General features: G+C 43.1%; 1 protein-coding gene across 3 annotated transcripts in view; it reads left to right on the top strand.

Moving 5' to 3' along the window:
* Positions 1–14391: 14391 nt before the first annotated feature.
* The window catches only part of AKAP14 (A-kinase anchoring protein 14), a 32917-nt gene continuing 24520 nt past the window's right edge, over positions 14392–22788 (top strand). For 2 of the 3 annotated variants that reach the window (XM_056809735.1, XM_056809736.1), the window contains exon 1: positions 14392–14497. Coding sequence is in view for 1 of the 3 variants with exons in the window: in XM_056809733.1 (XP_056665711.1) it covers positions 22152–22188 (37 nt within the window). In the remaining 2 variants the exon portion in view is untranslated. Of the gene's footprint in view, positions 14498–22075; positions 22189–22788 lie in introns of all 3 variants that reach the window. The other variant, XM_056809733.1, reaches the window with a different exon arrangement.

The raw sequence follows: 22788 nt of genomic DNA, 5'->3' as shown, positions 1-22788 counted from the left end.
TGGATCTTTTTGAAACCCCTTTTATTAATTAGCTCAAACACCTGTTTGGAAGGTCAGTGCCTGAAAAAGAGATCCGTCTCTGTCAACCAAGTGGCCTGCCTAGGTACAAAAACAGATCTGAGCCTCATAGAATGTTGTGTAAATGATTCCAGAAAGTTCAAAAAAGCAGGTTGGTGCTAACGTTCTAGGGAATGAGCATTTATCAGTCAGACCCAAGGGACCTTTGAGTTGTTCAAGCCCAACAGTCAGTAGCAGACAGCTTCAGGGACTCTGGAAGGTAATCAAAGGATTAAAAATGGCAAAGGTTCATCCAAGACTAAGTCATCAAGGCTAGCCCAATTGGGTCAAGCCTTCCAACATAAATTGTTGAGCGTGGTCTGACTCTTCTACTCCATGCTGACATTTGCAGTGGGGTTACTTAGTCTTGTCCAACAGCTAATAGCTTAAACCAAGAGGCATAATAAATTTCTGTAGATTCCACAGTGAAAATTGAGTAAAGGGTAGGGCTTGTATTTTGTCATAGGCAGCTGGGTGGTACAGTGGATATGGTGCCAGGCCTGAAATCAGGAGGACCTGAGTTCAAATCTGCCCTCAGACATCTCCTAGCTGTGTGACTCTGGGAAAGTTACTTGATCCTATTTGCCTCAGTTTCTTCATCTGTCAAATGGAGTTGGTGAAGCAAATGGCAAACCACTCTAGTATTGGCAAGGTTCCAGGTAAAAGGAAAATGATTAAACAAGACTACTTGTATTTTGTCAGAGAGTGCTTTAAGTTTTCAATATTTCTTTGAAAGATCATTGCCCAGGAGGACCTGAGTCCAAATTTGGCCTTGGACACTTCCTGACTGTGTGATCTGTGGCAAGTTACTTAATCTCAGTTACCTAGCCCTTGCTACTCTTCTGAGAATTAGTACTAAGGCAGGAGGTAAGGGCTTTAAAAGAAAGAAAGAGGAGGCATCTGGGTAGCTCATTGGATTGAGAGCCAGGCCTAGAGATGGGAGGTCCTAGGTTCAAATCTGGCCTCAGACACTTCCCAGCTGTGTGACCCTGGGCAAGTCACTTAACCCCCATTGCCTAGCCTTTATCATTTCTGCCTTGGAGCCAATGCACAGTATTGTGAAGGTGAGGGTTTAAAAAAAGAAAGAAAGAAAAGTTTGCAAAACCTTTTTTTTTTTTTGCAAATTGCAAAAGGATTTTTATTTTATTTTTTAAACCCTTACCTTCCATCTTGGAATCAATAGTCTGTACTGGTTACAAGGCAGAAGAGCAGCAAGGAGGATCAAGTGACTTGCCCAGGGTCACATAGCTGGGAAGTGTCTGAGACCAGATTTGAACCTAGGACCTCCCATCTCTAGGCTGGGCTCTCAATCCACTGAGCTACCCAGCTGCCCGTGGATTTTTATTTTTAATCAAGTTTAAGTTCCCTCTGGCAGAAGGCAGAAATGTTTCATTTTGTAAGTTTTCCATAGTGCCTATTTGAAAGACACTTTAGATATTTAAAGGTTCTTTTTCATTAAGATAAACAGCAATGGCTACCAATTCTTTTAATTGAAAATAGTGTGGAGTAAGGAAAGTTGTGATAATCAGTATTGGGTTTGTTACTCAAAGTAATCAGATGGGGCAACTGGTGGCTCAGTGGATTGAGAGCCAGGGCTAGAGATGGGAAGTTCTAGGTTCAAATTTGGCCTCATACCCTTCCTAGCTGTGTGACCCTGTGCAAGTCCCTTAACCCCCATTGCCTAGCCCTTAATTCTCTTCTGCCTTGGAACCAAACCATGGTATTGAGTCTGAGACAGAAGATGAGGATTTGAAAAAGAAAAAGAAAATAACCAGAAAAAACTAACACATGTAAAGTTGAGCATGCACCCTGGTGGACTGTCAGTGCCATAGCTGACATGGTAAATTAAGAAGCAAAATTCTATTCCCCCTCCCCCTTTTGTTGGGCCAGACCTGTGAATTTAATGGAATAGGGAATTCTGGGTAGGTGAACTCCTCTACCAGTGGAATTCACCATCAGCTCTACAGCTTAGGATTTTAAGGAACTGAGAAGTTAGGGAACCTCCCCAGAATCTCACCACAGGGATATGGCAAAGGCTGGTTCTTATCTCTGAGGCCAGCTCTGTATCTGCTACATCATACCGCCTTTCATTTCTTCTTTACCCTTTAAAAATTCCATTGAAAATTCGGCCCACTTAGAAGTCTCAAAGAAATCAGATACCCAGATGACTTCAGGCCTAAGCCTGCCCTCATCTTTGGTGACCTCGAATGGGATAGGACCCATAGAAGGAAGGGTGTGGCCAAACTGCTCCCTGAGGTTTCATCAGCACTGCCAGGAGTTCATGGTATGGTGATGTCTTTTTAGCATCTTAACAAATGCCCAGGAAAGTTCTCAGGAAGCCCTTGGCCTAATGAGAAAAGCTTGATGAAACCATCTGTCAGGGAGCCTCAGAGCCCTCAAGATTCCCCTTCTAGAATTTTGATGGCACTCAGAGTTAGGGCAGAAAAGTCTGCCATCTGGCGAAGGAGAGTGGAGTTCGCCTTTGAAAATGATGCTTCCGGGGTAATAAATTCAGACGATCATCATATAACCTCACGTTCTGGTTTAGCTGTTAAGACAGATTAACGTCAGCTCCCAAACTAGTGTTTGAACTTCTAAAGGCGCTCTTTTTTTAATTCCAAGTTTCATAAACATCACCAAACATGAACATTTCAACACCCAAAGAAGAGCAGAGAAAGGAGCGTGTGATTCTGATCCAAGAGGTAAAGTCAGTTCTGAACTTAAGACCTTTCTGGTAACAACTGATGTGTTACTGCAGTTTCACAGATGAGGAAGCTAAGCCATGTAGAGGGAAATGATTTGCCCAGGGCCATACAGCTAGTTAAGTGTCAGGCCCGAGCCTCCAACCTAGGTGTCATACGCTTTCCATTTGGCCATCCTGCTTCTGGACATATAACCTTGTCAAGTATACAGGGTAAGTGGTGGTATTATTTTCATTTTATAGACTGGGGCCTGAGGCTCATGAACTCAGTGGACTTAATTAAGCCCAAAGGCATTTGAGCAAAGTCCGTGTAGGCCTGTGCTCTATAGACCCAATTACCTCACCTATGTAACATTTAATCAGGTGGTAATAACATTGCCCTTAATTGCAAATGTTATCCTCATTTTATAGATGGAAGAAAAAGAAAAAAACTCAATTTTTCTGGGCCTTGGTTGCCCCATCTGTAAAAGGAAGGGTTGCATGTGAAAGTCCCAGTTCTTTATGATAGATGAGGAGGAGCTGGCTAGCTCTAGTAACCACTATTTGTGGTTGCAAAACGCTTTGTAGGGGGCAGCTGGGTAGCTCAGTGGATTGAGAGCTAGCCCTAGAGACGGGAGGTCCTAGGTTCAAATCTGGCCTCAGACACTTCCTAGCTGTGTGACCCTGGACAAGTCACTTGACCCCCATTGCCTAGCCCTTACCACTCTTCTGCCTTGGAGCCAATACACAGTATTGACTCCAAGATGGAAGGTAAGGGTTTAAATTAAAAAAATAAATAAATAAATAAATGCTTTGTAGACATTGTTTTCATTTGATACCCACATTTTTTGAAGTTGCTCGGTGGTACAGTGCATGGGGCACTGGGTCTGGGGTCAGATCTCAATCTAAGTCCAATCTCAGATACTTAGTAGCTGTGTGGCTTTGAGTAAGTCACTTTATCTCTGTTTGCCTCAGTTTCCTCAATTATGAAATAGGGATAATAGTACTGCCTACCTCCCAGTGTTGTGAAGTTAAAATGAGTTAATATCTGTAAAGCACTTAGCACAGTGCCTGACATATGTATGGTCAGCTCTTGGAAATGCTTGTTCCCTTCCCCACTTTTCAAATGGAAAAGCTAAAACCCAGAAAAGTTTAGTGACTTCCAGGGTCACACAGCACATTTGAACTCAGGTCTTCCTAACCCCAAGTTCAGCATTCTCTTCGTTCTGTTACCTCGACACTAGAGAATAACCCTTTGCCTGAATGGAGAACGAGGCAAGTTGTATGCAATAAGATTGACAAGAGCGTGCATGACCTTTCAGCCCAGGTCTCTGATGTCCACCTTCCTGGCAGGGCCCCTGGACTGGTTTCAAGACCTGTGCCCAGGAGAACAGACCTCTTTTCATGGTGCCTTGAAGGTATGTGGAAGGATCTGGGGCCAAGCCTTTGAAGGGAGCAGGACAGATGCCAGAGAGGTCCTGGAACACGTTTAGTTGGGTCTGACTCTCGGTGACCTGTGGGTCCTACTGTCCAAAGATACTGCCTTCAGAGGTAGATTAGGCCCAGCACTCTACTTCCTGAGCCGCCCCGCTGCCTCCTAGGTTTTGTAGTTGGCTCTTTGGGGGTGAAGAGACAGCCAGGCCATTAGACCCTCCGAAGGGTCCATTATCCCAAAGATCTAGGCTGCAGTTTCTCCTGAGTTAGCAAACGGTGGAAAGAACACTGACCCTAGAGGAGGACAACCTGAATTCAAATACTGCCTGATACTTGCTCCCCATGGGACTTTGGACAAGTGACACTACCGAGTGCTGCCTCCACCATCCCACCTCACCACACTGGACAGCTATCCAGGACCAGTGATCCTCCTTGGCCTCTGCCTCCCCACAGTGATTTCTTCAGCATCGGCATGAACCCTGGGACTGAGCTCGCTCACCAGGTTGGGGCTGAAACAACAATCTAACCTGCCAGGCACCCCCAGGGCTCCAGTGACTCTTGCCTTAATCTTGGGCAATCACACCGCAGGCCTTTGCCTTAACCGTTAGTAGGCAGGACATCTCTTCCTTCTTTTTGCTTTCTCTCTCCTTATCTCCCCTTCTACCTTTTCTCAGGGACTGATAACCAACTCAACATTACCATCACTGCTTGCGACCCTGGCCACCACTCCCTGATCTCAAAGTCATATCCATGTCAACCCCAGTATCCTTACTGTGTCCATAGCCCACTCTAACCTGACTTTCCATTGATTTTTTAAAAATCAAATTGGAGTTAAGTGACTTGCCCAAGGTCACATAGCTAGGGATTTGTCTGAGACCAGATTTTAGTCAGCTCTAAGTCTAGGCCCTGTGCTCTATCCCCTGCACCCCTGAGCTGGCCTGCTGCCCTTCAGTTGGACCCTCTGAACTTCCTATTCTGGGATCTTTGTATTTGATCTTCTGTATGTGCAATGTCATTTCTGGGTCGGAGGGGGTGGCCTTGAGCTCTGGACTCATAGTGACTGGGTTTGACTCACCCCAAAGGGGTCAGTCTCTCTTTGACTCATCTGCCCCACTCCACTTAAACTTCAGGGAAACCAGCAGAGATTTGTCTAGGTTTCCCCAAATGAGAGGAGTAATAGCCCCCCCCCCCCCGACTCCTGCATGGTGGTAGGGAACAAGTCCCAAACTAATGCTTTGATAGTCAATTCTACTCCTTCAGCTCCACCCCAGAAGGTGGGATGGGAAACTGCTGAACAGCCACTGTGCACATCGACCTAAGGCTGGTTTATTTTTGTTTTTAAATCCTTATTTTCTGTTTGGGTAATACTCTTTAAGAATGACAAAAGGGAAAGGGCTAGGTGATTGGGGTTAAGTGACTTTCCCAGAGTCACACAGCTAGGAAATATCTAAGGCCAGATCTGAACACAGGTCCTCCCAACTCCAGATCTGGTGTTCTATCTACTGTGCCACTTAGCTGCCCCTAAGTGTCTTTTTTTTTCATTTTAAACCCTCACTTTCTGTCCTAAACTCAATAATGTGTGTTGGTTCCAAGGCAGAAAAATGGTAAGGGCTGGGCAATAGAGACTGAATGACTTGCCAAGAATCACACAGCTAGGAAGGGTTTGAGGCCAAAAATATTCTTTATACCAAAAGAAAAAAAAAGTTTTAGAATACATATGGAATTTATTACTTTTATATATTTAGGATTATGTAGAATATATAAATATATTTAGAATCAGTATTGGGTGGTTCTTTTCCCTCCCTGGGTCTCAGTTTCCCCAGCTTAGTTAGGCAGCATGATCTCTAGCCCGAGAGAGCTGGGATTTCTCAATTCTAGGATCAGGACAGTTGGCTGTTCTCAACAGCTTATCTTGCCAGTGTGAACTTTAAATTACTCCACCCTACTTAGTCTAACAAAATCAGGAATGTCTCCACTCATACTTAAGGATTCAGTATTTAGGAGGATGGCCTATGACAGACATGTGCTATCAAATGACAAATCAGAAACAACTGACAGACCCCTGGGCTGTCCTAAGTCAAGCCTAAGATATCATTGGTACATGTGAGACACAGGAAAGTGATGTAAAACCACCTATATATTTCACATCACTTCCTCTCTGGGGTCTCTGGGATGGTGGAGAGGTGGCTGGAGGCAGCTGGCTGAGCGTGTCAGCATCTTGGCGTGGTGGCTGCTATTGTCCGATTTTTAGTGGTGAATTTTCCTTGATACCATACTGGAGGAAGCTTAGTAACCTAGTTCAGGTGAGGCTCTTCTCTGAGATCTCTTGGAGTTTAGGCTGATTTTTCTCTCCTTTACCTTCCAAACACTTTCCTCTTAGAAAAAGCCTCTATTCTACAAGGACCTTGTGGTGGAGGACTTTGAACTTGCCTGGCACAGGTCGGGCAGGAGAAATTCTATACCTTACCCTCTCTCTTCTTGATTTCTTCCCTAGAAATCCTATACTTTTCCCTCTCTCTTCTCCTTGATCTCTTCTCTATATATTGATTAAACCACCATATATTTCCAAACTGACCTGGGTATTTTATTTGGGATAGATATTCCCTGGTGACCAAAAATCAAAATTAGATTAGGTCACAACCCTAAATTATCCTTACTGTCTGGCTAATCCACAAAGGGTGTGATGAGGACCCTCAAATTTCTGTGAAATCTCTTTCCTTTTTCTATTACTTGCTCAATTCAATCAGTCTTTTAAACAGCTAACTTGTCTTCAAAACACAGCTGCTAGAGCAGGTGAGCATAAAACATTTTTTTTCTCTTTTCTCCTTAATTTGAATTGAAAACAGCTGTGTTTTTTTAAAAACCTAAAAGTGGCAGGACTGGGGAAGCTGTTTACCTATTAATCCCCTTTCCCTCAGGGAACAAACAACCCAATTAGGCAACCCTCACTGACAATACTGCCTAGATTACTCTTAATTAGCACTGAGAGAAACCTGAAGAAAGTTTTGGCCTTGTCCTGCTCCCCACCTATTTTGTGAGGCCCGCTAGGGAAATAACTACTATATATATTTCTTATGTTATTAGGTAATGTCATTTTTGTACTCCTCAATACTGTGTTAAGAAATGCTAACATAAAAAAATTTGAAGCTGAAATGCAGAAAAACATGCAAAAATCTGAAGCTAAAATACAGGGAACCATGCAAAAATCTGAAGCTAAAATACAGTAAATTTTGCAAAAATCTGAAGCTAAAATACAGGGAACCATGCAAAAATCTGAAGCTAAAATACAGTAAATTTTGCAAAAATCTGAAGTACAGAAAAAAAATTTTTGAGGCTAAAATACAGGAGAACATACAAACCTAATTGCATAATTTAAAATGCTTTGTACAGGATCAATTGGCAAATATCCACCCCACCAAAAACAGGTCTGAACCTGACAAACCTGTTTCTGGACCTCTAAATGAGGAAATTCCCTTCCCCGAAATGGAGATGGAAAACATCTTCCCTATAGCTCAGCTAAAAGTCTGGTTCTCTCATGATCTGCAAATCTTGGCTGAACTTAATCCCCAAGACCCTTCTCCTGAAACCCAAACTTCTGAAATCTCAGTTTCTTCTGTTCCTTCTCCTACCCCAAAACCAATCCTAGCCCCAAGGAAATGTCCTCCTACTCAAAAAACAATTCCAGCCCCAAGGAAATCTCGTCCTTCTAAAGAAACTCGTTCTAGTCAAATTGACCCACAGGTACCAAATTTAATTACAGGCCTTTTCCCTCTAAGAGAAGTACCTGAAATAGGATGCAACAGGGATTACTCCCCAAGAAATAAATGAATTTATTGCACAAATTTTGATCCAAGACATAGATAATATAACATTTAAAAATAGTAAATTAATCAAATATGTAGATGACCTACTCTTGGCCTCAACAGATGCAGAAGTATATTAGGAAGATAGTAAACACCTTCTTTTGGAACTACACAAAAGAGGGAATAAGATCTCAAAGGATAAGGTTCAGTGGTGTCTCCCTAAAGAAGAATATTTGGGGTTCATCCTGACTGTGGGTGCCCACTCTATTTCTCCCAAACGAATTGAAAATATTCAAAATTTAAGTACTCCGACTGTAAATCTTGAAATTTCTCAGACTTGTGAGTGTTAAAAATTTCCACATTGGGGAATTCTCCATTGGAACAGTTCCCTACTGGGAACATTCCCCATCTAAAATGTGAGAACTCTACTTGGATCAGAAATGGGAGGACCTCTACTCCACTCGTACTTAAGACTGCTTTAGGAGAGAAAACTCCTTGCTAAACAATGAAAGTACTTAAACCCATACTTATAATAAGGCAAAAAGTTCTTTAAGCCATGCCTGTTTTTAGAATTTATACAATAGGGTGCTAAGTTCCTATTAAAGGTCAGGCAACTTGTAAACTTGCCAGGAGCAAAGAGGTGAAAACTTATTCAGAAGTTTTTTCTGGTACAAACTTACTAAAGGGATTAGTCGACCCAGCAGTGTTTTTAGAATGGGTTGTCCTTTTGAAAATGTCTACTGTGATTGGTAGATGTAAGGACTTAGGGGAGGTGACATAGGAGAAAACCCCCTATATAAGAAAAAGCAGAATCACTTGAGAAGAATCTCTTGAGAGAGGCTCTGGAGAAGGGAAGCTCTTGGAGGACAATCTCTAAGGAGGTCTCGCTGGAGCTCCTCTGAGGGGACTCTGTCCCTCTGGAGGCTCTTGAGAGAGGCCCTTTGAAACAGTCTCTGTCTGGAAAGCTTTGAGGAGGACACTGGCTGGAACTCTCTCTGAGGAGACTCTGTCACTAGAATCCTTGCTTAGACAGACCTTGTGGTGAGTGATAAAAGACTGACTGACTGATCTCTCTCTCTTAAGACTCAAGTCTAGGCCATGTTGGCTTAAGGCCCTTCATACTTATTTCCTTTTTATCTTTCTCTCTTTTCTTTAATTCCTCATTGTATTATTAATTAAATTCTCTATAAAACCCAGTTGACTTGGGTATATTCATAAACCTGGCGACCACCTTATATTTGATTTAAAACCAAGACACTGTAGTGAAACATATTTTCTGCAGTCAAAATTTACTCACCCACTCTTATATCTACTATAATTTATATCTTCCACTATTTTACTCACTACAGTTTACAACCTCAACCATTTTAATTCTTACAGTTTATGACCCCTTTTATGACCTTTTAACTGCCACAGTTTATGGCAAACAACTCTTTTAAATCTTACACTACCACTAAAAAACAGTTGAGAGCAATTTTAGGAGCAAGGGTTTTGTAGACAATGGATTCCTTGCTATGGGGAAATTACTAAACACCTTATAGCACTAAGAAGGGATTTGGTCCCTCAACTCCTCAAATTAGAGCCAGAACACCTGTCAGCTCTATCAGATCTAAAACAGGCTACCCTCTCTGCCCCTGCTCTAGGCACCCCAGATTACAACAAGCCATTTACTTTGTATGTACATGAGTGAAGAGGGGTAGCTTCAGGTGTTTTAACTCAGACTTTGGCACCTTCTCAGCTCCCAATTGCTTATTATTCTGCCCAACTCAACCCAGTTGCATCAGGAGCACCATCATGTCTGAGAGGTATATCTGCTACAGCCTTACTAGTGACAAAAACTGTTGATCTAGTATTGGGATGCCTATTAACAATTATGTGCCCATATGAGGTAGAAGCATTGTTGCTAAGGCATAGAACACAGGCATTCTCGGATCAGCGAATTACAAGTTATGAAATAACCTTGTTAAATAGCGAAAACATTACCTTGAAATGCTGTACAACCCTTAACCCTGCCACCTTGCTTCCAGATTTACCAACTTCAGGAGAACCATTACATAGTTGTGAAACACTAGTGTCCATGGCAGAAAAGCCTCAAAATAATCTCTTGGACACTCCCTTAGACAATCCAGATCTGGTCTTATTTACTGATGGTTACTCCTTTATAAGGGATGGCATACACTACATTGGAGCTGCTGCAGTCACAGAATTTGCCACTCAGTGATCAGCTTCACTGCCCTCTAATATTAGTGCTCTAGATGCAGAACTCAGCTCTGAAACACACCTGATTAATTGCCAAGGATAAAAAGGCAATAATTTATACGGATTCTAGATATGCTTTTGGCATTTGTCACCCAGTCAGGATGCTATGGCTCCAGAGAGGATTTTTAACCTCAACTGGAAAATCTATAGCTAATACAGAAATTATTAATGAAGTTCTTTCTGCTCTCCAGCTGCCTGAAGCCCTAGCTGTAGTTCATTGTTCTGCCCATACAGGTGGCTCTGACCCTGTCTCTAGAGGAAATGATTGAGCAGATGCTGTTGCAAAGCTAGCAGCCTTGAAGGGCCTGAATGAATTTTAACATTAACAACCACTGATGACTTAAATTTATCACTTTCCTATAATGAAAAGGAAGTGGAAAAATGGTAGCAAAAATTCAAAGCAAAACAGATTAATGGAGTATGGGTGTCATCTGAAGGAAAACCCCTGCTCCCTAGAAGTTTCTATCACCAAATTTGCCAATCTATTCATAAAAATGGTCAATTGAGCTAACTAGCAGGCATCTTGTCTTTTTTTTTTTTAATTTTCAAAGATAGCTATTTAGTGAATCCAAATAGTAGTCATTTTAAAATCATTTTTAAACATCAGGAGAAAGTTGATTTTTCATAGAAAACCATTTACTTATTCCATTGTAGTTATATTAGCTGTCAGTGATGCATAAGCAAAACATTTTTAACCCCCCCCCCCATCTTCTACCTTATTGCCAAAAGGTTTTGTGAGTTTGTTCATGTTTTTTGCTCAGTCTTTTCAGAGTTTTTATAGCCCCAGTCAAGGTTTTTTTTCTTTTTGATTTTCTTTTTTTTTTACAGTTTTGGAAATAATTTATTTTGTCAATTTAGAACATTATTTCTTGGTTACAAGAATCACATTATTTCCCTCTCTCCCCTCCCTCCACCCTTCCCGCAGCCAATGCACAATTTCACTGGGTTTTTGTGTCCTTGATTAGAACCTATTTCCATGTTGTTAGTGTTTGCATTAGGATGTTCATTTAGAGTCTACATCCCCAATCATATCCCCCTTGACCCATGTATTCAAGCAGTTGTTTTTCTTCTGTGTTTCTGCTTCCACAATTTTTCCTCTGAATGTGGATACTGCTTTTTCTCCTAGATTCCTCCAAGTTGTTCAGAATCACTGCATTGCCACTAATGGAGAAGTCCATTACATTCAGTTGTACCACAGTGGATCAGTCTCCATGTACATTGTTCTCCTGGTTCTGTTCCCCTCACTCTGCATCAATTCCTGGAGGTCGTTCCAGTTCCCATGGAATTCCTCCAGTTCATCATTCCTTTGAGCACAATAGTATTCCATCACCAACATATACCACAATTTGTTCAGCCATTCCCCAATCGAAGGGCTTCCACTCATTTTCCAATTTTTTGCCACCACAAAGAGCGCAGCTATGAATATTCTTGTACATATCTTTTTCCTTATTATCTCTTTGGGGTACAAACCCAGCCGTGCTATGGCTGGATCAAAGGGCAGACAATCTTTTAGCGCCCTTTGGGCATAGTTCCAAATTGCCCTCCAGAATGGTTGGATCAATTCACAACTCCACCAGCAATGCATTAATATCCTAACCTTGCCACATCCCCTCCAGCATTCATTACTTTCCTTTGCTGTCATGTTGGCCAATCTGCTAGTTGTGAGGTGATACCTCAAAATTTTTTTGATTTGCATCTCTTTGATTATAAGAGATTTAGAACACTTTCTCGTGTGCTTCTTAATAGTTTTTATTTTTTATCTGAAAATTGCCCATTCATGTCCCTTGCCCATTTCTCAATTGGAGAATGGCTTGATTTTTTTTGTACAATTTGTTTAGCTCTTTATAAATATGAATAATTAGACCTTCGTCAGAGGTTTTTGTTATGAAGATTGTTTCCCTTATTTGTTGCTTCACTTCTAATTTTGGTTGCATTGGTTTTATTTGTACAAACCTTTTTAATTTGATGTAATCCAAAATTATTCATTTTACATTTTGTTATTTTTTTTCTGGCTCTTTCTTGGTTTTAAAGTTTTTCTTTTCCCAGAGATCTGACATGTATACTATTCTGTGTTCACCTAATTTGTTTATAGTTTCCTTCTTTATATTCAAGTCATTCACCCATTCTGAGTTTATCTTGGTGTAGGGTGTGAGATGTGGATTCAAACCCAATCTCTCCCATACTGTCTTCTAATTTTCCCAGCAGTTTTTATCAAATAGTGGGTTTTGGTCCCAAAATCTGAGATCTTTGGGCTTGTCATAGACTGTCTTGCTGAGGTCACTTACCCCAAGTCTATTCCACTGATCCTCCTTTCTGTCTCTTAGCCAGTACCAGATTGTTCTGGTGACCACTGCTTTATAGTATAATTCGAGATCTGGGACTGCAAGGCCTCTTTCCTTCGCATTTTTTTTCATGATTTCCCTGGATATCTTTGATCTTTTGTTCTTCCAAATGAACTTTGTTATGGTTTTTGCTAATTCAGTAAAAAGTTTTTTGGTAGTTCAATGGGTATGGCACTAAATAAGTAAATTCATTTGGGTAGGATTGTCATTTTTATTATGTTAGCTCATCTTACCCATGAGCAATCAATATTTTTCCAATTGTTTAGATCTAATTTTAATTGTGTGGAAAGTGTTTTGAAGTTGTGTTCATATAGTTTCCGTGTTTGTCTTGGCAGATAGTTTCCTAATTATTTTGTATTGTCTAAGGTGATTTTAAATGGAATTTTTCTAATTCTTGCTGCTGAGATGTGGTAGTAGTAGTCTCTCGGTAACTGAGGATGACGATTGTCTTTGTGCGTTTTCATCTATGATAGATGAGTGTGCACAAAGACACTTGTGCGTGAAGGAGATTTAAGTGGAAAAGTCGATGCACAGAGACAGTCCCACTCTCTCGGCATTGGAAGCCTGGGTCCAGTGGCACGAAAAGTCGTTACACCTGGAGACTTCCGCAGCTGCATTGGATGGCCGTGTTGTCTTTTGTGCTCCAACACGCCCTGAGCACTCCACAGTGCTTTGCTGCGTCGCCATCTCAGCCGTTGAACCTTCTTATTGGTTTCTTCCATCTGTTCCGCTGAAGCAGTCTTCACATGCTGGGTGAGCAAAGCCTTGGTTCACCAGGGGTCTACAACCCGATGGCTACTCTCACAAGGTTTAGCCGGCCTGTCGAAGCCGTTGCCCGGGGTGTGGCCGCTGCCACATGCTAGCAGCTACTGGGAGCCACACGTGAGAGCTGGGTGTCAGGTGAGGGTCAGTGGCTGGAGAGCTGCCCTAGAAGGGTACGACAAGCCCTCCATACAAGAGATACTACCCCTCCCTGAACACCCCATATAGAAATGCTGATGACTTATGTGTTTGTTTTTTTTTTTTGTATCCTGCAACTTTGCTGAAGTTGTTGATTATTTCGACTAGCTTTTTGGTTGATTCTCTAGGATTCTTTAAGTAGGCCATCATATCATCCGCAAAGAGTGACAGCTTGGTCTCTTCATTGCCAATTTTAATACCTTCAATTTCTTTTTCTTCACTAATTGCTACAGCTAGTGTTTCTAGTACAATGTTACAGGCATCTTGTCTTAAGACATAAACTCAGTTGGAGGTCCTGGGTTCAAATCTGCCCTTGGACATTTCCTAGCTGTGTGACCCGGGACAAGTCACTTAACCCCCATTGTCTAGCCCTTCTGCCTTGGAATCAATACTGATTCTGAATATATTTATATATGTATTCTAAATAATAATTCTAAATCTACAAAAATAATAAATAAATTCCATATTTATTCTAAAACAGAAGGTAAAGCTTTAAATGAAAGATGTCGCCTTTCCAGGGGCAGCTAAATGGTTCAGTGGATATAGTGGCCACCCAGGTGACAAGGGGAGGTACAGGCTGCCTTCCCACTCTGCCCTCAGCCCCCACGAACTGGTTCAGTGGATAGAGGGGCCACCCAGGTGACAAGGGGAGGTACAGGCTGCCTTTCCACTGTCCCCAGCCCCCACAAACTCCTAGCGGGGCAGCAAGCTCCTATATCAAAGGCTGCCTGAAGACAGTGTTGGACTGGGTCCCCTTGTTCTTTTACTGAATAGAAGCCAGACACAATTGCACTCTGCCTTCTCCCATTGGCTGGACGTGGCGTTGTCAGGACAACCATTGCTTGTCAACATTCCATCTAGAAGCCCAGTATAACAGCTGCTGAATGAACTCATCCAGGGAGCCCCAACAGCTGCAGCTGACCAGTGAGAAAAGTTTCCAAGCCAAGAACCTGGTTGGTCAGGTAGGCAGGACTGGGGTTGGACTTTCACTCTACACTGGGGGGGCCCTGCACTGGTCTAGGTTTCCAGCCTTTCCCTTCTTCCTTATTGGCCACTTTGGTTCTGCTGGGGCAGAAGAGGATTGGCCAGAAGAGAGGGCTCCTGATGGGGAGGTGCTGGTGGTAGGTTTGGGTTTCTGAGGTTGGAAAAGTGGCCAAAACCCCAAAGAATAGGTATGAGAGGATGCCTTCCCCTCCTTCCTTGGTGAGGTGGGGGGCAGATCCTTTGAAATGTGTTCAACTGGACTTCTCTCTTTTTTGTTAGTTCTTTGTTAGAAGGAATGGGCCTTTGGGAGGGACATGTAGATAAAGTGAAAGCAAGAAATCCCTAAAAGTGCATTTATTAAGCAAGATTGGTCCAAGGGAAAGGGGACGTCACCTGTCCTCATTCCCATCCTACCACCTCCTCTCTCCGCCTCTGGACCCTGCAGCTTCTGGGTACACAGGGTTCCCCAAGGACAAAATCCTCTCACTTCGGCCATACACTCTACAGCCTGGCCCCAGTTTGACAGGGCCTTGGCCTGTGAGCTGAGACCTGAGTTCAAGAAGAAGGAAATGATCCAGACTCAGATATATGTCATCTTCTCCCACCCCCAAGCTGGGCTTTCACTCCCCGCCCCTTCCAGCCTCATGTGTTCCATCCCTCCAAGCCTGTCCAGCCTTGTTTCTGACCAAGCAGTGGATGGTCCTGTTTCAGCGGTCATCTGGCATCCTAGTGCCTTCTGGTCCAGTTAGGGAGTCCTCCTCACTGACCTCACTTAAGGCTCTTTCCTTTGGCTCCAGAATCTCAGCAGCCTTAGTTTCCTCAGACCAGAGCCTGAACTTCCTGACTATTCTTTTAAGTTTTGAGTTTTTCCTTTTTAATCCCTTACTTTCTGTCTTTCTAATAACTCTAAGACAGAAGGGGGGGGGGCAAGGGCTAAATAAATAGGGGTAAGTGACCTGCCCAAGGTCATGCAGCTAGGTAGTGTCTGAGGCCACATTTGAACCCAGGTCCTTCTGCTGACTCCAGGCCCTACACTATAGCCACTGTGCCCCCTAGCCGCCCCAGCTCATTTGCTTCTTTAGCTACTTGCCCCTTCCTCCCATCAGAACTATAGACTTAGAGCTAGATGGAACACTAAGAGTTTTCTAGGCCACATTTTACAGATGAAAAAACCGAGGCCCCAAATGACCAAGGGACTTGCTCTAGGTTATGTGGGCAGTAAGGATTGGAGCCAGTTTGTGGACCCTGGGCCTCAATCTTGGCCTCCCTCATTTGCAATTACAGGTGGGGTTCCCTTATCCACAGTTTTGCTTTCCAAGTTTTCACTTATCCAAGGCCAACTGGGAGTGCTGGAAGCTGACCTGGAAGCACCAAAAGTCTGGCCAGAGGTCCTGCTGGGAAGCCCCAGAAGCCCTCTAAGGCAGCTGTGAGCCCCAGAGTGGGCTTTTCTGCTTGTACTTTAACCTTTGTTTAGGTTTATTTGGGGGTGGGGGACAGGGTCCATGGAGCGGGGACCTGAGGGCAGGAACAAGGCTCAGCAGGTGCTTCCTGTGTGCCAGGTAGGTCTCTCCTGCCCCAGGCCCTTCGAGCTCCACGTGGGCTCCTAGACTTGGATTTCTGGCTGTCTCTCCTATGCCAGGACCCTCTCTCTCTCTTTCCTTATTTCTCTCTCCTTCCTTCTCTCTTTCTCTCCCCCTCCCTTTCTCTCTCCCTCTTTCCCTCTGTCTCTCCTTCTGTCTCTGTCTCTGTCTCTCTCTCCTTCCCCACTTTAAACCTTTACTTTCCATCTTGGAATCAATACTATATATGGGTTGCAAGGCAGAAGAGTGGCAAGGGCTAAGCAATGGGGTTAAGTGACTTGCCCAGGGTCACAGAGCCAGGAAGTATCTGGGTCTAGATTTGATCTCAGGGCCTCCCATCTCTAGGTCTGACTCTCTCTAGCCACCTAGCTGCCCCCAACTCTATTTCTTTTGAACCATTATTCAATTTCCAGTCACACAAGCCCAAGTGATAACTCTTGTTTAAAATCTCAATTTATCAAGGTAGCTGGGTAGCACAGTGGATAGATCTAGAGATAAGAAGACCTGGGTTCAAATCTGTCCTCAGAAGTACTTCCTAGCTGTGTGACCCTGGGCAAGTACCTTACTGCTTTTCTGCCTTAGAATTGATACTAAGGCAGAATATAAGGACTTAAAACAAGAACAACAACAATTCCAGTTATGTCATTATCCCATTTGGGGCATTGGTACAGAGATAGCCAAAGCCACAAGATGAATGTTCCCAACCTCTTCGACCCTTCCTGGTAGTGTGGCCCTGAGCTCCTCATCCAAAATGTCCATGCCACACTCAAGCTTCTGATATCACAAGTCACGGAGCAGCCCCCAGTGCCGATCGGTAGAGCTCCTGGGCCTTGTCCACAACAATGACAACTCCGGCTGTTCACAGTTTACCCCTTCTCCTTCGAACTTCATTTTAAAGCCCACTTCATCAGATTGCCAACTCTCCAACAAAGCCAACGCATTCTTCCAAACCCCAGTGACTGTTCCTCCTTCTTCTAAGGTCCCCATTTCCAGTTGGGTGAAATGGCACAAACCTCCTATCGGCCTGAAGTACTTCAGTTTCCTGCTCAGGATCCTTGAGTCCCTACATGTCCTTTCCAGCTTTCTTTTGACGATATCATTTCTTTTTAATCCCTCATCTTCCATCTTAGAATCAGCATCATGTATTGGTCCCAAGGCAGAACGGTAAGGGCTAGGCAATGGGGGTCAAGTGACTTGCCCGGGTCACCCAGCTGGGAAGTGTCTGAAGCCAGATTTGAACACAGGACCTTCAGTCTCTAGGCCTGGCTCGTTATCTGCCAAGCTCCCTAGTTACTCCAGGGACAGCATCACTCTCAGACACATGAGCCATCCCACACAGGTAGTGGCCCAGGGGTTCAGGAAGCCTTAGCAAGGCAAACACTCCAAAAATCTGTTCCAGAAGGGCAAAGCATCTCCTGATTGGCCAGACCAGGCCTCACAGTATTATAGTCAGCCAGCCATGTCAGTCAGGAGGCATGCATGTGCCAGGTACTGTGCTAAATGCCTAGGCTAGAAGGAAAGGCCCAAACAGCTGCTGCTCTCAAGGAAATTACATGTTCATGGAGGAGACAGCACATCCAAGACCCCTGCAGTGGGAGCGGAAGGGGATCTCAGAGGGGAGTGGGGAGGGAGGCCAGAAAAGGTCTTGAAGGGAGCCAGGGAAGAATATCTGTGAGGGCATCTAGGACATGATGGTTGACGTATACTACCAGTGGAAGGCGATCAAGGGTGAGAAGCCTGGGAAAGCGAGCTTGTTGAAGGGCTTTCCAAATCAGAGCATTTACTGGGGAAATAAACTATTACCAAAAATGTGAAAATCTGAACAGTTCCCATCTGGTCCTGAAAGCGGCAGGAAGCTGCTGCAGTTGGTTTTTGGGGCGAGCAGCTGTAACATGTTCATGTCTGTGCTTTGGGGAATTCATTTTGGCAGTGAGGGGAAGATGGTCTGCAGCAGAGATGTGAGGCAAGGAGAGGAGAAGTTCAGGAGAGGAGAAGTGAGGCCTACACCAGGGGGGAAGCAGTGCTCTGAAAGCAGAAATGACAAGGCTTTGCCAGCAGATTGCATTTGTGGGAGTGAATGTGAAGTTTGGGGTGACACTGAGGAGGCAACCTGGGGCTTGAAGGACAAGGACGGTGGCACCGTTAACAGTAAGGGGGAAGTTGGATGGGGACAGGGTCTGGGAAAAGATGAATGGAAATTGCCTCTGGGACTTGAGATGGTAGACAAGGCAGTTGATGATGAAGGTCTGGAGCTCAGGAGAGAGGCTAGGTCAAGCTGTATGGGTCTGGCTGGGTCTTGTTTGTGGAGAGATGGGAATTGGACTCTTGGGAGTGGAGGAGATCAAGCAATAGCAAAGAAAAGGGCGTTAATGTGTGCGAAATGCAGTCACTGAGTAAGGAACTAGCCCTTCCAGGCTCCCCAAATCACAGTGGCAAAGGACAGAAAAACACCCAGAGCCAAAAGAATTCAAAAGGGAATGAAAGGGATGCTTTTGTTACCTCCTTGTTCCAATGAATAAAGCCATTTAAAAAACTGTACAGAATAGGTTTCATATAAAATGTTTTTGGAGGGCAGCTAGATGGCACAGTGGAGAGGGCCCTGGACTTAGAGTCAAGAAGATCCAAGTTCAAATGCAGCCTCAGACACTTTCTAGCTGTGTGACCCTGAGCAAGTCATTTTATGTCTATCTGACTCAATTTCCCCCTTTTGTAAAATGACCTGGAGAAGGAAATGGCAGACTCCTCCAGGATCTTTGCCAAAATACTCCCAATAGGTTTCGGTTTTACAGGATTATTCTCTTACAAAAATGAATAATATGGAAATATATTTTGTGTGATAATACAGGTATAACCCAGATTGAATGGTTTTTTAGCTCTGGAAGAGGGGAGGGAAGAAGAGAGGGAGACAAAATGGATCATATAATTTTGAAAAACTTATGTGGAAATTTGTTATTAAAATAAAATAAGGATAAAACATTAAATAACTAAAAAAAACAAAATACTCCAAATAAGAAGTCAGGCATGACTGAACAACAACAAAATGATTTTTTCAGATTTTTTTTCCTTTTAAATCCTTACCTTCTCTCTTAGAATCAATACAACATATCATTTTCAAGATGGAAGAGCAATAAGGACTGGGCAGTTGGGGTTAAGTGACTTGTCCAGGGTCACACAGTTCGGAAGTGTCTGAGGCCAGTTTTGAACTTGGAACCTCTTCTCCCTGGACCATTTTTGTTTTCCATCTTAGTTCTCACGTCCTTGTTTTTTCATTAAATTTATTTTTTGTTTGTATGTATTAAAAATGTAGTTATCCTCAGTTTGTCATCTATCATCTTCTTCCTTGAATGTGAGAGGTAGTGTGGTATACTGAATAGAACTGCCCTAGGACCCAGGAATACCTGAGTTTAGGTCCTAACACTGACCCATCCTGGCTGTGTGACCCTGGGAAAGTCACTTAAGCTCTCTATTCCAAGTTGCAGAGGATCTGGCTCCATGCATTGGTGGAAGGAATTATCATGTTGGCATTCCCTATATTAGTGAAATCTTGGGGCTGGGCCCTATCTTATCATTTTTGAATGTGTCCCTTTGTCTGGCCTTCCCCTATAACCAGGAATAAGAAAAGAGGAAAATAAAGCTGTTGAGTAAAACCCAATAAGTTAAGTGTGAGGGAAGATGCTGTGTTCTGCACACATCTTCACAAAGAAGGGAAGGAGATGGATTCTTCATCCCTTCTTCGATGCCTGGCTTGGTCACTGGATAACTGCTTTGATTGTGGTGGATGCTGCTTACCACTTGGGGCTCAGGACCTCTTTGCTTCTCATCTTCTTTTTTCCCATTAATTAATCAATTTCCATTAATTAATTAATTAAATGAATAATTATAAATATATAAAATATATATTCATAATTATTTATATGTATTAGATATAAATATAAATAATCATAAATAACAAATAAATTAATTAATTAATTAATGAAAATAAATTCCATTAATTAATTAATTTCCATTAATTAAATTAATTAATTTAGATTATTTTCCTTGGTTACATGATTCATGCTCTTTCCCTCCTCTCCTCCCACTCCCTCCCATAGCCAATGCACAATTCCACTGGGTTTTACATGTGTCATTGATCAAGACCTATTTCCATAGTATTAATATTTGCACTGGGGTCATTGCTTAGAGTCTACATGCCTAATCATATCCCCATCAAACCATGTGATCAAGCAGTTATTTTCCTTCTGTGTTTCTGCTCCCACAGTTCTTCCTCTGAATGTGGATAGCGTTCTTTTTCATAAGTCCCTCAGAAATGTCCTGGGTCATTGCATTGCCACTAATGGAGAAACGCATTACATTCAATTGTACCACAGTGTATCAGTCTCTGTGTACAATGTTTTCCTGGTTCTGCTCCTCTCACTCTGCACCCATTCCTGGAGGTCATTCCAGTTCACATGGAATTCCTCCACTTTATTATTCTGTTGAGCACAATAGTATTCCATCACCATAATATAAAAGTTTTTGTACAAACAAAACCAATGCAACCAAAATTAGAAGGGAAACAATAAATTGGGGGAAATCTTTATAACAAAAACCTCTGACAAAGGTCTAATTACTCAAATTTATAAAGAACTAAACCAATTATACAAAAAATCAAGTCGTTCCCCAATCGACAAATGGGCAAGGGACATGAATAGGCAATTTTCAGTCAAGGAAATCAAAACTATCAATAAGCACATGAAAAAGTGTTCTAAATCTTTTATAATCAGAGAAATGCAAATCAAAACAACTCTGAGGTATCACCTCACACCTAGCAGATTGGCTAATATGATAGCAAGGGAAAATTATAAATGTTGGAGGGGATGTGGCAAAATTGGGATATTAATTAATTGCTGTTGGAGTTGTAAATTGATCCAACCATTCTAGATGGCAATTTGGAACTATGCCCAAAGGGTGCTAAAAGACTGTCCACCCTTTGATCCAGCCAAAGCACTGCTGGGTCTGTACCCCAAAGAGATAATAAGAAAAAGACATGTACAAAAATATTCATAGCTGCGCTCTTTGTGGTGGCCAAAAATTGGAAAATGAGGGGATGCCCTTCAATTGGGGAATGGCTGAACAAATTGTGGTATATGTTGCCGATGGAATACTATTGGGCTCAAAGGAATAATGAACTGCTTCTCATCTCTTCAAGCTTCCAAAGTGGAAGGTACATGTGGGCCCAGAGTATTCAAGTCAGTTTTGAAGGGACCCAGAGATGCTCTTTGCCAATCCCTCTCTAGGGCACTCCCAGAAGTCTTGGAGTTGATTGTGTCCCTCCGGGATTCCGTCCAATATGGTTGGTCCAGACTAAAGTGGAGGAAAGAGCAGTGTTCTTGGCATTTGGCTCCATCTGCCCTGCAGACAAGTGGCCACTTTGCCTTTGATTAGTTCTTAAATGCTCTTTCCCAGACTCAGGCTATCAGGCAGAGCTGGAAAGGACCTGAGACATCTTCTGGTCCAGGGCAATAAGGGCTAGGCAATGGGGGTTTAGTGACTTCCCCAGGGTCACACAGCTGCCCCTGAGGCCCAAGAACTAAAAAAAATGTTGAGGGTTATATTTCAATATAATTGATTTCCTTTGTTATTCCATGTATTTCATTTTCTATATTTAAAAACCTAGTTGGGTGGAGGGGGGAAGCTGGGTAGGTCAGTGGATTGAGAGCCCAGCCTAGAGATGGGAGGTCTTAGGTTCAAATCTGGCCTCAGATACTTCCCAGCTGTGTGATCCTGGGCAAGTCACTTGACCCCCATTGCCTAGCCCTTCCCACTCTTCTGCCTTAGAACCAATATAGAATATTGATTCCAAGATGGAAGGTAAGGATTAAAAAAAAAAACTAGTTCTGAGAAGGGATCCAAAGACTTTGCCACACTGCCCAATGGGTCCAGACACAAAAAGGTTACTTTTTACCCCTACTCTAGTCTAATCCTTTCATTTTACAGAGGAGGAAACTGAGACCCACAGTCACAAAGCTAGGAGGTGGTAGAACCCAGCTGAAAAGATTCACATGTTCATTTCATGATGCCATGCTGTCTCTGCAAGCCTTGGGAAGGAGGTAAAGTGGGTGACAGAGGAGGAATGTGACTTCTTGAGGTCTACTAGGTAGCAAATAGAACCTAGATCTCTCACCGCTAAATCCGGAGCCCTTTCCATGACATTTAACGCTCTAGTGAAATTTCTGCTCTGTTTCACAAACTCCAAAGCCTGATGTGATATCCCTCTGTTGAGATTTCTCGGTTTCCCCTAATATTTGCTCTTTCCTAGTTCTACTCACTAGGCCCACCCAACAGGTAGGGGGTTCATTCAACATATGGAGAAAGTGAGGCCTGGAAGGAAGTGACCCCAGTTTGGAACCTGAGATTACCAAATTCTTGTAGCTTGCTTTGGCCGTTAGACCGAGCTATTTCTTGCCACGATGGGAGAAACAGGTGCTTTGAAAGCAGTTGGAAAATCAAGGGAGCATGACTGTCCCCTACCCTTCCTGACCCCTGTTTCTGTTACCAGCATAACCAGCTGATCATGGATGCTCTGTGCTCATCCCAGGCCAATCCCTGTAATGGCTTTGTCTGACCAACACAACAGGCAGTTCGGTGTGGCAAATAGAACCTGCCTTGGAATCAGGGAGATTTGAATTTATAGCCAGCTTCGGACCCTG

The sequence above is a fragment of the Monodelphis domestica genome, chromosome X, assembly GCF_027887165.1.
Source record: "Monodelphis domestica isolate mMonDom1 chromosome X, mMonDom1.pri, whole genome shotgun sequence".
NCBI classification, from domain to species: Eukaryota; Metazoa; Chordata; class Mammalia; order Didelphimorphia; family Didelphidae; genus Monodelphis; species Monodelphis domestica.
This window is presented reverse-complemented; position numbering and strand designations above follow the sequence as displayed.